The sequence below is a fragment of the Lampetra planeri genome, chromosome 3, assembly GCF_965212315.1.
Source record: "Lampetra planeri chromosome 3, kcLamPlan1.2.h2, whole genome shotgun sequence".
NCBI lineage: Eukaryota > Metazoa > Chordata > Hyperoartia > Petromyzontiformes > Petromyzontidae > Lampetra > Lampetra planeri.
The window spans coordinates 22499880-22514193 of record NC_136109.1 but is presented as its reverse complement, the minus strand read 5'-3'; the positions used below and the strand labels follow the sequence as shown (position 1 = coordinate 22514193).

General features: G+C 43.2%; 1 protein-coding gene across 1 annotated transcript in view; it reads left to right on the top strand.

Moving 5' to 3' along the window:
* The window catches only part of LOC144741420 (fibrillin-2-like), a 78491-nt gene that overhangs the window by 47756 nt on the left and 16421 nt on the right, over positions 1–14314 (top strand). The window contains exons 47-56 of the mRNA XM_078623959.1: positions 400–528; positions 771–890; positions 2043–2168; positions 2924–3076; positions 4069–4137; positions 4347–4472; positions 6585–6704; positions 7428–7550; positions 8209–8340; positions 9079–9204. Of these exons, the coding sequence (XP_078480085.1) occupies positions 400–528; positions 771–890; positions 2043–2168; positions 2924–3076; positions 4069–4137; positions 4347–4472; positions 6585–6704; positions 7428–7550; positions 8209–8340; positions 9079–9204 (1224 nt within the window). The remainder of the gene's footprint in view (positions 1–399; positions 529–770; positions 891–2042; positions 2169–2923; positions 3077–4068; positions 4138–4346; positions 4473–6584; positions 6705–7427; positions 7551–8208; positions 8341–9078; positions 9205–14314) is intronic.

Genomic DNA, 14314 nt, shown 5'->3' with positions numbered 1-14314 from the left:
TACGTGACAAACCTTACTAATTAGCTGTGTTGGGTGGTGGCGGGTTTAACGACACATTTTCTATATGACACGATCTAACCCAAAAAAACCTGTATTATGGATGAAAAGTTAAGTAATCAAATGCAAGAGGAAGGTTTTTTTTATCCCTTAAACCTCAGAATCCAAACATCTTCCATAGGTCTTCGAGCACGCTGAACCACTCAGCCACTATGTTTATGAAACATAGTCAACTATCATAAACGTGCAGAACCCATTTCATCACAACACACTACCATAAACACGGAAAAAACCTTTTGGCACATCTGTCCATTTTCGTTTTTGAGTCCTTTAATTTGTATTTTGTTTGTTATTTTCTGCCCTAAAAACGTCTCTCCCTCTCTCTGCTCCTTGCCCTGACAGATAAGGATGAGTGTGTCTCTTTGGCTGCTCACGTCTGCAAGTTTGGTAGTTGCATCAACAACGTGGGCTCTTTCAAGTGTCTTTGCAATGAAGGCTTTGAGCTCACCGCTGACAAGAAGAACTGCAGAGGTATGTGGACGCATAATGATGAAACGTGAATTTATAGGAAGCAACTCTCGCGTCTGATAATTACGCATTAATCGTACTTGGAAACCCAAACAAAACAATATACAGTTCCTTGTTTATTTATCATCTACGCATAGCGTGAGCAAAGCATCTATATCAAAACGGCTGAACCGTTTACACCGCATGCTGACCACAAAAGGGTTGGTTTTTAATACTCACGCGGAATTTATATATTTTTTTTACAGATATTAACGAGTGTCAGCAATTCCGAGGCATGTGTGCGCCTGGAACGTGCCAGAATCTGGAGGGCTCCTTCCGGTGCGTGTGTCCTCCGGGCTACGAGGTCAAGGAAGAGTCATGCACAGGTGCAGAACACTGGCCTCTCAAGGTCAACACCCACAATGCACCGATGTCCACAATGTATTTTCGGGTGTTTACCACGCGTTGGTCTCACCACGGTGGCGAAATGTTATCGTCCTCGCCTGGTATGCAGGAGGTCGGGGGTTCGATCCCGACCCCTAACGCCTGTATATTTAGAAACATGCATTGATATTATAAATGTCAAAATGTTGGGCGACTTTGTTGAGCTATCATTTGTGGCCAGGTCGCTTCTCAAAAATAAGTTAATACCTCAGCGGGCTTTGCCTGGTAGGATGTGGATGGTTTGGTGTTGTATTTGTGTGTGCTGTTTGGGTGATTTGTTTACCTTTATTGTACTTTGCACTACTATCATGTGCTTGTACTGTTTGTTGTTGTAACGTCCTTACCCGCCCCTTCTGGACATCTGTGAAAAGAGCTTTATAGCTCATCAGATACCTCCAGTATCAATAAATATTCTGATTCTGTTCAGCGTGATGTATGTAAAACACGTCACAGAGAGCTATAACGGCACAGCCGTGAGAGCACATACGCAGCAGTGCCCTCAATAACATGTTTAATTTTAAATCACTGTTGTTGTGCGCAGGCCCAATGGCCTATACTACAAAACGATCAGCAACAAAGAGCACTCACGATTTGTTTAGCAGAGGGGAATTATTGGAGGAGCAATCGTGCAGTAGTCAGCAGTCTGTTGTAAAATCTAGCAACCTGAGTTAGATTGCCAGCCACGGCTAATATTAGTGGCAGGTGATATATGAACGGATCCTGAGTTGCCTCCCTGCTTCACGCTGACCTTTGGGGTGAAGGATGGAGAAAGAAAAAACAATGATTGAGATTCCTTTATCCGGTAGTGGATTGACAAAGGGGCTGTGCAAGTTTTAATTATTTACGTAAGACTCGACAAGTTTCCTGAATTGAGCAAGGTCATACGAACTTGGGGAAAGAGACAATTGGAGGGAGTTGCAGAACGAAGGGACGAGGAGAAAGAGAAAATGTTACGCCGTACAACAACGTAGGTCACAGCCAGCCGTGTGGACGAGCGTAAACAATCAATCTCGTTGGCTCCCTTCTGACAACCGATTTCAACTTTCGTCGTCGTCGTGCCTTGCTTTCTCCCCTCCATGGTGTGTGGTATACAGACATTGACGAGTGCTCATCGGAGGAGGACCTGTGCATGATGGGCTCGTGCCTGAACACATTCGGCAGCTTTGAATGCCGTTGTCCCTCGGGCTTCATCCTCTCTGAGACTGGTCGCAAGTGCTACGGTATGGACACGTGCATTGCTGATCCGCATTTGACCATACTTTGGTTTAAGCAAAGCAAGTATACGTTCGAGTTAACTAAAGCGTGAATGAATGTGAAGTCATTTCAAAAATAGCCATCGTTGGAATTTGTTATTCTTTTTAATATTTCAAATAATGTTTGTTTGTCCTTTCCTAACATGTGAAAATAAGTGAAGCCATGTTTATATTTTTTAGCTCACGTACTGTGGTTTTTTTGGCCAGTTGTGTAAAGGAAAATTATGCTCAGTGGTAATTTACAGATGATAATTTCCACAGCAAAAAGTTGGTTCCACAGTGACCCGTCAGTCTCGTGTAGCCACTTTCTGTGACCAAACTGGAGCAGAAACAGATCAGACTAATTTTCCATGATCATTAATGGAACCAAGATTAGAAAGATTATGGGATGTCAGCCAATAAACCAAGATTAAACTTCGAGAGCAATTAATGTCTAAATATATAAGACCTATGTAGGCGTGCACGGGACTTAATTCTCTCATGGAATATTTTCTCGGGAGGGATCGGGGACATTTTCAGGAGCTCACCTCCAGGCATCTCCAGCTGAAATTAAGCCATGGCAATGTAGACACATATATATATACACACAAGACATATATACACAAGAGACACATGCAATATACATAAGATGTTTACGTATCAGTGTTGAAGATCAATGTACACATGCATCATTGGAAACTCCACTCGGCTGCATTCGCGTAAATGATTGCATCTAATTACAGACGTCCGCGTCAACTACTGCTTCTCGGAGTTTGCCCAGGGCAAGTGCTCCACCCCGAAGCCCTTCAACACCAGCAAAGCCGGCTGCTGCTGTAGCATGATGCCAGGCGATGGCTGGGGCGACCCCTGTGAACCGTGCCCCAAACAGAACGAAGGTATGAGCTTGGAGAGAGCCGCCACGTCCCGGGCCTTTACCCATTTTTGGACCTGTGCTGACTCGCATTAAAACAGCGGCCCCATGGCAGACGTGGCCGTATCTGTTGAGTTCGTTCTTCGTCTCCCGCACCTCCGATTAGCACCGTGGGCTACGTACGGTGCGAAAGAAGTTCAGCATACATACATACGTGCGTACATGCGTGCGTGTGTATACCGACGGACAATTAAGAACAGCCCACAGTGCAACCGTGGCCACCAATCTCAAACCGAGAACCACCCAGCAACACCATTGCCCGCTCCGATCATTCCCTGGCAGCGTTTGAGACATTCATCAGGTTACTCATATTCCTGAAGCCATCGATTTAAAGAGCATGGCACACAGATTCGATAGAAACACAAAGACGTTGCTGATCTACTTCCCACCAAACGAGAGAAGAAGTCCAATTGATATGGAAGGGTGTGGTGAGGGAGAAATGGGAGTCTGCGTTCAAGGTTCAGAACCTCTTCCCACAACGTTGTACTGTACCATGCTTCTACACCAATCTTGTGTTTTGTGGTCGGCTGCCGATATTTAAACTCGATCTTACCAATTTTACGAAGTGAATCACATTTCTTGATCATATTTAACATATATTTGACGCGGTTTTTTGCTTATAAATCAGCAACGGACCCATTAACCTTAAATCAACAAGGGTGTTGAACTCCATGTAAAACCTTGCTTCTACTCTAAATTCTGGACAGATATGAGAACAAATTAAAAACCATTTATGGTCTTTCATGGTTTCTCTTATACGTAAAGTCATTCATGTCATTAATATAATTCACGGCTATAGTGTTGAAGAAAAACGAAGCGTAAGGTGTATTTACAGAGCTCTTGCACGGATGCACAATGATACTTTTTCAAGTGTCAACGTGAAATGTGCTCACAATCCCCGACGTGGCATTCAGAATGTGCACTAACCAGGCAACGTTTCTCACCCACACTCAACAGAGGAGGCGTACAGGTTGCTCTGCCCATACGGTCCTGGAACGGTCGTTGGACGAGATGACAGTCGAGAAGGCAAGTGCTTCTTAGAAGATAAATGCGTTACAAAAACACCACTACCATCACCACCACCACCACCACCACCAAAGAAAGAGAGAAATAAAGTTAACACAAATAACTTATCAAAATGGGCCAATTACATTGGTACAATATCTGGAAAGTTTTGCCGAGACATATCTCGACCGCAATGTTCGTATGCCTTTAACTTTCCTCTCGCTCCCCAGATCTGGACGAGTGCCTTGCCAACCCGGGCATCTGCGCCAACGGGCGGTGCATAAACACAGACGGCTCCTTCCGCTGCGACTGCCCGATGGGCTACAACCTCGAGGCGGCGGGCTTCAAATGCGTGGGTCAGTACGCGATGTCACCAGATAACACTCGTGCGAACAGTGCGGCCACGGGCAGCCAAGTCGTCTCTCTCTCTCTCTCCCTCCCGGCAGCCGTCCATTCACCTCCCGCGAATGCAATAGTTTCTTTGGACCTTTCACGTAGGACACATGGAGCACATTGGCGGACGATGCTGCCGTTGAAATATAATGGGAGTGGAGCTGTTGTAATTTTGCGCCCCCCCCTCCCCCACCCATCTCGTGGTTTGATGACCTTTGACAATTTGGGATCGTGATTTGATTCGACGATTCAATAATCGATTCTTTGTATTTGGAACTGTAGTGCGTGGCAGTGCCTCCGGTGGCTGCCGGAGTCATATGAACTCATTACCCACAACAGATATGAACAAAATTAATTAATTAATATGTGCACACTCTGATGTACGTGTCGTGCGTTTAAATAATACATTTTAATATTGATTTGAAGCTTTCGTGACTGCAGGAATCCATACTCTTTGGTTCTTTCGGTAAAGTCACGTAGGTAGAAAAAATAATAGATCACGGCGTTTCGATCGCAACACAAGCAATCATCATCAGGCGATTTAATTGAAACATTGTTATGGGCCGAGAAGAGAGTGCCATGAAGTGAATGTCTTTCGTTTCAAAGTGTTTTGCGCAAACTTATATTTTGTTACCCAGCTCTGGCTGGTCACCTGCTTAAAGCAACACCGTCTTGTACTTTAAAAAGACGTTTACTCCTCTTTTTGTTCCAATAATCCTAAGTCCTGTGAGAAATAAATAAGGTCTACTTCCCTGAGTACTTTAACGTCTCCTATAATAAAGGAAGGCTGTGCCAAGCACGGTCCGTGCGTGCGCCAAGGCATCAAGATTAACAAATGTGATCAGAGTTGAACCCATGCCAGTGATTGTTAGGAAGTGTGCAAAAAATGTCCCAGCCAGCTTTTGGCGGATTCCATGACTTTAGCCAAGAAGTTGAGAAAATGTACACGCGTTTTAAAACAAGTTTAGTTTTTAACGTGAGTTCTGTTTTTTTGGACTTAACTGATTTTAAAATAATGGAAGGCAATTAGACTTGCTTAAAAAAAGTATAATGCAATTTACGAAAGGAAAAAAGAAACTTTAATACATTTTGAAATAGCGATGTCTGTGGCTGATACGTAACTGCCCACTACCACGTAGAGAGATCACGCCCTGGAAATATCCCAATGTCGGAGCTCCGTGCACCACAGCTCTGTTTTGTTTTAGGACCTTTGGTGGCTTCTAAATAAAACGCGTTCCTTAAACATCTCATCAAGTACACCTTGGAGCTAAATGTGCGGACATCCTAAATCGGTGAATGTTTCTCTTGTAGGTCACTTACTTAAATATTGCAACAAACTACCAGGCATTTTATGTGATATTTTGATCTGAAAATGTAAGCCTTCTCATGTATTTTATTTGAAGGTAGCATCTGCTGGTACACTAAGCAGTCTGGCAAAGTAGAAAATATAGAGTAGTCCTTCGAATCATTTGGCATTTTATGCATGACAATATACGGCCATTGGTGGTTGTAAATGACGTATAATAGTCTGCCAATAAATGCAATTATGCTTGGAGTGTAGTACAGTCGCAGTTCAGGCATTAGCATAAATGATCAAGCTCACAATACATATATCGGCATCGCAAATTCATGTTTTTCAATTCACAAATAGGTTCACATGACTTCCTGCAGCCCTAGCAGTGCTACATTCTCTGCAATGTTAGAAATCAGAAATTATGCTTGATTTTTAATCGCAACCCTGAATTATGAGAACGTATTCAATCGCCGGATTTGCAGGGAGAGTGCATGTGGTAAATCGTTCGTTACACCACTTTTTGGATGACCTTCTTCTCTGCTCAGATTGTGGATCACTCACACTTCTTGTTCTTCGTGACCTTTCTGCTGCTTTTCAAACCACAGACCAATCCGTCCTCCTCGAGCATCTCCAAAACTATGTAAGCGCCTCTGGCAAAAACTTCTCTCCTGGCTCTGCTCCTACCTCTCCTTCTCAATTTCCATCCAGGGACTGTCTCAAAAACGCCTGCTCACCTTTTACCTCCACCGCACTTCTCTCACCGATCTGCGTTTGTTCCCAGACGCGAACGAGTGCTCCATTGGGAACCCGTGCGGCAACGGCACGTGCCTGAACGTGCCCGGAGGGTTCGAGTGCACGTGTGACGATGGGTTCGAGCCGGGACCCATGATGACCTGTGAAGGTCAGAACAATGCCCGTAACGCTGTTTTTGGGAATGATTTTGACTCTCCACCTTGCCGCCGTCGTTAATCCTTGTCATACTTACGTCGTCTTCATTGGATTATGGAAATATTAGCTGCAAATATCATAGCACTGCTATGAATTGGCATACGATGTACTGTAGGGGTAGTGCCTTACATCGATATGCCCTATTCCAAGCCAGCCTATTTTCAGGAAAGTATCCAGTGAAAAATTAAGCCCTGGTTTGTGCCCTTATAAAGTCAAGGGCAAACTGATGTTTATTTTATTTAAAACCTGCTGAACTGACTCCCATAATTTTTGCTACAACATATTCCTTTATTGAACCAAACTGACCTAGTTTGTATTATGTCCTACAGTGTGAAAACTAGATTACAAAAATACGTTTTGATGTTGATTCCTTTGAAAATGTTTGGCTGCTGGAGACATTAGAGAGTGAGGCCCTTGTGGTCTGTAATGGCTTCCTTGGGATTATCTGATTGTTTTAAATAGCGCTACAGTTTAATGCAAAAAAACAGCGTTCAGGCCAGCGCTTTCCTTTATGCTCAGCTCATGTGGGAATCGTTTCGCTAAAGTAAATTCACATAATGCCAGCTTTCTAAAGGCCCTCGGTTTATGGCTTTGTCGCGCGCCACTTTGAAAGATTGTCGTAAATTACCACCCGGTTCAAACAGCGGGTTGCACGGCTCTTTGCGAACACCCACAGATCTGAACGAGTGCTCCCTGAACCCTCTCCTGTGCGCCTTCCGCTGCGTCAACAACTTCGGATCCTACGAGTGCATGTGTCCCACTGGCTACGTCCTGCGCGAGGATCGCCGCATGTGCAAAGGTGGGAGGAGGAGACACCGCGGATTTTGGTGGCATGCCCAGGGTCCATTAAGCAGGAGGAATGCAAGTGCGGCTTTCAGCCCCTGTGCCTGCTCAACAGTGGGGCCCACTGTGGTGAACAGGCAATGGTTGCAGAGCGAATCTGTGCCATTGATATACATTCTTTTTAAATGGTGAAACAAACAATACAGTTACCGAATTCCTTTGCTGACCAGATGTTTGGGTTAGGTTTGCTGTATATGTGTATGCTCCAACAAGGGCATGCGAGGGTACGTTATGGTTTTTACCCTGGTGACCACACCGATGATATATGATTCATCTTCATATTATTCAAAAGATTAATACACGCCGAGTTTAAAAACCTAAAGATAAGAGTATAATCACGAGCAGATATGATTACAGTTTCCACACGTTTCTACACTGTCTGTGGTCTCTGCAAAGTCATCGCTGCAATTTGTTACGGTTAATTTAGGTCAACTGGCAGCTCACTTGCAGTGGAGACTGTTTTATTATATTCCAGTATTGGAGCCTGATATGACCAGCAGTAGATAATTTGGTTAAATATTTCTCAGGAAGGGAATTATTATTTCTCTTCTCGTTGTCACTGGCTCCCTCTTCTTTGAGTTCCATGAAACATCTTCATCCCATTTCACCCACAGACCAGGATGAGTGTGAAGAAGCACTCGACAACTGTGCATCCAGAAACATGATTTGCAAGAACCTCATCGGCACCTACATGTGCATCTGCCCGCCTGGGTACACACGCCGGCCCGATGGTGAAGGCTGCATTGGTAAGAATGAAGAACCTAAGCAAACATCGTTGTTTATTGTGGGGTGTTGTTATTTCAGGAGTAAATAAATGGACACTTTAAGTCTGAGCTTCACGATTGGAGAGCACAGGGCAACTTTTTGTTATAGGTGGGTCGCTGGGTAAAGAGGTAAGGAGGACTCAACATTTTAATGCAAGGGTTGCCACTTGTCCTATGTTCCCAGGATCATCCTCTTTGTGGTAGATGTCTTAGAAAACCTGTAAGTCTTCCCAGAACATTAAAAGTCCTATTTTTGTCTTGTCGTGCAATCGTACACCACTGAAGCGAGTGCATTCGCACATAGTTCTCCCCTCCTCTCTACGTTTTTGTGAGATATTCTTTCTCTCATGATATGTCCCGGGTTTTTTTGTTCCGCGGAGGTGGCAACTCTAGTCTATCATCATGTAGAAACTATTATATATTTAAAATGTAACCACTGTCACACCTTTTAAGATCCACAGCACGATATGAACAAAGCATTCCACGCAATGTGTGTATATATATATTTTTTAAACAAAATCTCAAGCAACTTGAGAGACACACGCGATGTTTTATTTTTATTTTCTCCTCCATTAATGCTGCGTGAGATGCAAATATCTTAAAACAAAGGTAAGTTATTGGAAAATTGTTGGTGTTGGCAGCCATGTTGGACCTGCACTTTTGCTCCTCGAATTCCTCCATTCACCGGGACGAGGCGCCGTGCTGCGCACTGTCTTGCAGACGAGAACGAGTGCCGTCTGAAGCCTGGAATTTGTGAGAACGGCCGCTGCATCAACAACGTTGGCAGCTACAAGTGCGTCTGCAATGAGGGCTTCTCCCTGAACCAGGATGAGACGGAGTGTGTCGGTAAGGCCTGCGCAGTGCGACGTTTTTTTTTGCTGTTGTCTAAAGTTGCGTTTGTGGCTCTTTCACTGCGGCTCGTTTCCATTGGTAATGGACAGAGTTAGAGGAAGGGAGCCAGATCGGTTTCCTCTTGTCTACGCGGCCTTCAAAGATCCAAGGCACGATGCGTCTCGTGAGGCTAAACAAAGGAACAACACAGCAGTGCCACGATATATCAGTGTCAAGAATTAATGAAAACTAAAGCTTTGGATTGTGATCCTTTCACTGATTGTTTTACGTATTTTAAAACACTCTGGTTCAGAAAGACATTTGGGGTTTCTTCCTGGCTTATATTTCAAAGTAGTAGCGTGCTTATTAAAGGGTGTACCTCAGCGATTCCATGAATTGTCGTGATTCACAGTCAATTCAAGAGTAGATATTTTTTTTATGTGTACGGCACAGTGAATGGTAGCACCTCCAGTGGCTGTGGGGTCCATGTGAACTGATTACGTACAATATATATGAACAGGAAAACATTGTTTCTTACAGATGCGATTAAATTAGTAAAAAAAATGTAGATTCCTCGGTTGATCGGTACACCATTAAACACCCTCTACTCAAGTTACTCAATTGGGATTATGCATGTGAATTATCGCCCCTACTGGCAGACTGATGACTAACTCTTGCAAATAAGATGATCCTGGTCTCTTGTGACTTTCACAGAGCGCTTGAGAAATATACTTCATTGATGAATTCAGAGCACAACAGGCAACGTTGGCATATGTAAAATAGTGATGAAGCATTTCCTGTGTTATTATTATAGGAAACATACTACCTCTTCACAACAATTGCAAACTAAAAGTATATTTTAAAAATATAAATACATTAATTTGTTTTGCAGCAACATTCGCAAATGCTAGTGAGCTGGTGAACTGTAACAATGTTTGGCATGTGCTTGGGAGCCTGAATAACAAAACAGTTTAGGCTCCGGTAGAAGAAGAAAATATGATTTCCTTTTCCTCAGTCAGGCAAACAGCACGTCTCCCTTGTGACAGGGCAGCGCAAACACATTCAAATGCCATATCATCGTTAATCCTCGCCTGACATGTAAACATTCACCTCACTCATCTGTCTTCCATAAATCCCCTTGTACATAAAATCACTTGAAGGTCCCGTCCAGGTTTTTTTTCTGACCAGAAAAAAACAGTCAGAAAACAGCTCCGCTTGAGCTGAAGAGGCAGCTTAATCTTGGATTAAAAAATTGTGTATTATAAAATTAAATGACCAATTATCTTGTAAAAAAGAACTGTCCCGAAGGAATAGTGTTTCATGCTATTAAATACTTCCTCACACATTCCAACACCAGGTTGGCTTTCCTCCAACCCTCCATTTGACTTTGCCTTAAGGACAGTACATATTTCACATACATAGTGTATGATTTTTTTGTTTTAAAAAGGCATTTTTTTCAAAAGAAAATATATTTTTTGAAATGATGCTCAGTGATTTATTTACATGGCTGGTAGATGTTATACCATTGGTATCCAGATTCTCTTTTCGTTACTCACAAGATGACTGTGAGACTGAAAGGAATGCAGAACTGTTCACAGAACCTTATGTCGCTCTTGCATTCCTGTGGAATAGTTTACAAAAGGAAGACCATAAGTCTCAAAATTGGCGATCAGTTCTAACATTCACTCACACAATGCCTTTCATTGGCCAAGAATTTGGGTCATTTGCCAACACTTTTGGTCACTTGGCAAGGCAGTGGGACACATGAGAAATTGAGGATACTTTACAAGCTAAGAGCCCGGGACAAGCAAAGGTTGTAAATTATTAACTACTAGCGGGAAGTACCTGGCATTGCCCGGGTCTTAAAAATATTTCAAAACTACTCTTAAAAATGTAACCGCAGTGCGTACTGACTGTGGTGGTACCTGCTTTCACTGCAGCAGTGCATACTGTGGTGGTACCTGCTATGATTAGAGCAGTGCATACCGACTGTGGTGGTACCTGCTATGATTAGAGCAGTGCATTCTGACTCTATAGCAGTATTTATGGACTGTATAGCACAAAGTACTCACCTGACAGAGTGGCGTGGTGAGGCCGAGTCCCGTGCAGAGCCTCCGGCCTCGCCTAGATTGTCCAGCCGGCCGAGGTGGCACCTTGGCAGGCTGGGGCTGGGCTGCTACCCCTGACCCCCCCCCCCCCAGCCACGATCTCCCCGGCCGTTCTGCAGTAATATCTACGGCCTATAGTGGTAGCATCTAGCGACTGTATAGTAATAATAACTGCACGCATTGCGGTGGGGGGGACGTCACACAGTGAAGAATTAACGTTAGCGTTTAGTGTTTTTTATAGCATTTTTAACGGGAAAGAAAATGCCCCCCTCACTCCCACCGAAGGGATGCGACTTGGCATGGGCCATCCCCCCCACCAAAGGAGCGTGAGTTGGTATGGTCGGTCACGTGTCATACATAAATAAATAAATAAAAGGAAACGCACAAAAATCGCACTAAATCGCTAATTAAACTAATTTAAAGTTGACGTCTGTGAAAAAGGAATCGCGCTTGCTGACCGCGGGGCTTACGGCGTGGTAGCTGGCTATTTTTTTTTATGTAAACCCCACCGTTGGAGAGCCAAGCGTGCGACCACATACAAACCCACACACAAATCCACACACAATTTTTTACTTTTATATAGATAGATAGATGATAGATAGAAGATAGTTAAAGGTAAATGTGCAGCCCTGCAATCGCTTGCTCACAGCACTGTTGGTGGAAGGGCCTTCACCAGAGAGAGCTCTTTATCAGAATGTTTACTTAGACTTAGACTGGAGAAATCCTACAAGCTTTTAAGCTCTTTTTGCACAGATGCCCGGTATGGGTGGGTCAGCAAACCCTCGAGAGGGCATTTTGCCAGATGTCTTGGAAGCGGTCAAAGTACCAACACTTTACCCAACCACACGTGACCTGATCAGTGGCGAACCCACATATATGCAATATATACCTGTTTTGGAATATATAGTGTTTGACGAATGTTCATTAAATGTATTACTTGGTTTGTGATCCAATTTTTGAGATTGGATAAAAAAAACTTGTCTATCTCTTAAAATGTAGGTTTTCCCCTTTTTTCTGGCAACAAGCAGGTGTTAAGATGTTAAAACACCAAACTGAAACCTTTTACAAGGAATCATGTCTGCATTAACCACAATACTTGTGGTCAGAATGCAAAAAAAAACATGCTCTGATAATATATGCATTACCGAAAGAACCAAAGAGTAATATATGCATTGTCTTTGAAACTGATTGATCCACACCAGAGACAGCTTTCGTTTGAGTCTAGTCTCAAAACGGTTTTAGACCAGAGGATGCCAAAAGGCCTTTTGGCGTCGTCTGGTCTTACACCGGAGGTCATCCAGTCACTGTGCCACAAATTTAAAAAAAACTCACATTTATACAATAAGCGTGCACAATAATTATATGTAAGCCTAAACAAACGATTACCAATCTAGTCCAAAATACGTCCAAATAACTTTTAGAATCATACTAACTCCTCGGAATTTCAAATGATTGCAGAATAATTTGATGGTGTATCCAACTTCTTGAGAAAGGATGTTGAATGAAGCAGTTTTCATTCTCTTTACGCGCAAAATTATTAAAATATGTGTTACACACAGTATGTTAGTATATTTGGCCGTAAGCAACGTGACTGGTATTGAAGGGAGGGCACTAATAAATAAAATATCGGTAAGCATGCAATAATAATTATGGTGCTATGTTTATACATTTAGCAAGGGGTGTTGATCAACATATTCAGAGTGGCGTATCTTGGTTTGTGCAATGGAAAGAGAGCCAAGGTTTCTCATGGCTGATGGATCATGGGTCATAAATCTAGACGAGCCGGAGGTCATTGCAGCTAAGTAACCCTCACAGAGCACGCAGTCATTCACTCAACAAGGCTCCAAGACAGCGTGGGATTATAGCCTGAGAATATTTTCATTACACTCAGCCTCTGGAGCAATGAAGCTGTGAAAGAACCAGTGCGCTTAAACTTATGGACCTGGCAACATCCACTGCTAAGGATAGGAAAAAAACAAGCATTTTCACGTGTGTAGGTATAAACCTAACTGCATGTCAATTCCTACGATTACAGTACAATAATAATGTATAGTGCTTTGTAACTCCACTGCTGGATGAAGGCCTTCTCAAGCCATGTCATTCATGTGGGCTATTTGACTATACCTCATCACGCTGGTCAGTGTGGGTTGGCAAAGTGGCAGCCTGGAGGGAGGGGTAGTACCGATTCGGATATCACTCGCCACTGATATTCGTAATGGCTGAGAATCGAACGTGGTTCGCTGTGTTCATAGTGCAGCCTCTGAACCACCGCATCGCACCCCCCCTCCACCCCTTTTTGTCTTATCAAGCCACTGAAAACTCCGATTAGCACGGTTGGCTACGTACGGTGCGAAAGAAGTTCAACATATATCTACTGATATTGAATTTCCAAAAGGGGAAATATATTCTGCTGCTTTTTGGCACCTTCACCACCCCCAAAAATGTATTTTAGGTATCGGGTTTAATCATGTGTCAGTGAAATGAGACGGAAAGGACATTTACATTCCGTTAAGGAATTTATTTTGTTGTCTACTTAAGCATGGAGTATCCAGTTTCTTCACACAAATTCAAATAGAACACTTGATGACAGATTTTTATATGTGGCCCTTTGCAATAATAATATGAATTTGAGCAAAAGGTTAAAAAAATCGCATTTGTTTGCCATTCTCAGTCTGTTGTTGACCACAAAGTCTTCCCGTGGTGGTTTCTTTTGTTGAATTCGTTTTCCTTGAAGCGTTGAAGTAAGTAAAAAAGACAGGAAAAAAGAAAGCCTCCCAGTGACATGTGATCCTATCATAATTCCCCTTTGGTGTGTTATCCCAAATGCATTGCATTTTTTGCATTCAACAATGAATCACTAAAATAATTCCTACATGTCATTTTTAACCTCTGGATCAAGGCCTCCCCCCCACACCGCGTTGATCGTGGAGGTTATTGTTTGACCATACTTCACCACAATATAGTCATTATGGGTCAGTGGGAGGGGTGGCAGTGTCGGAGTGGGGGGTGATGCAGTT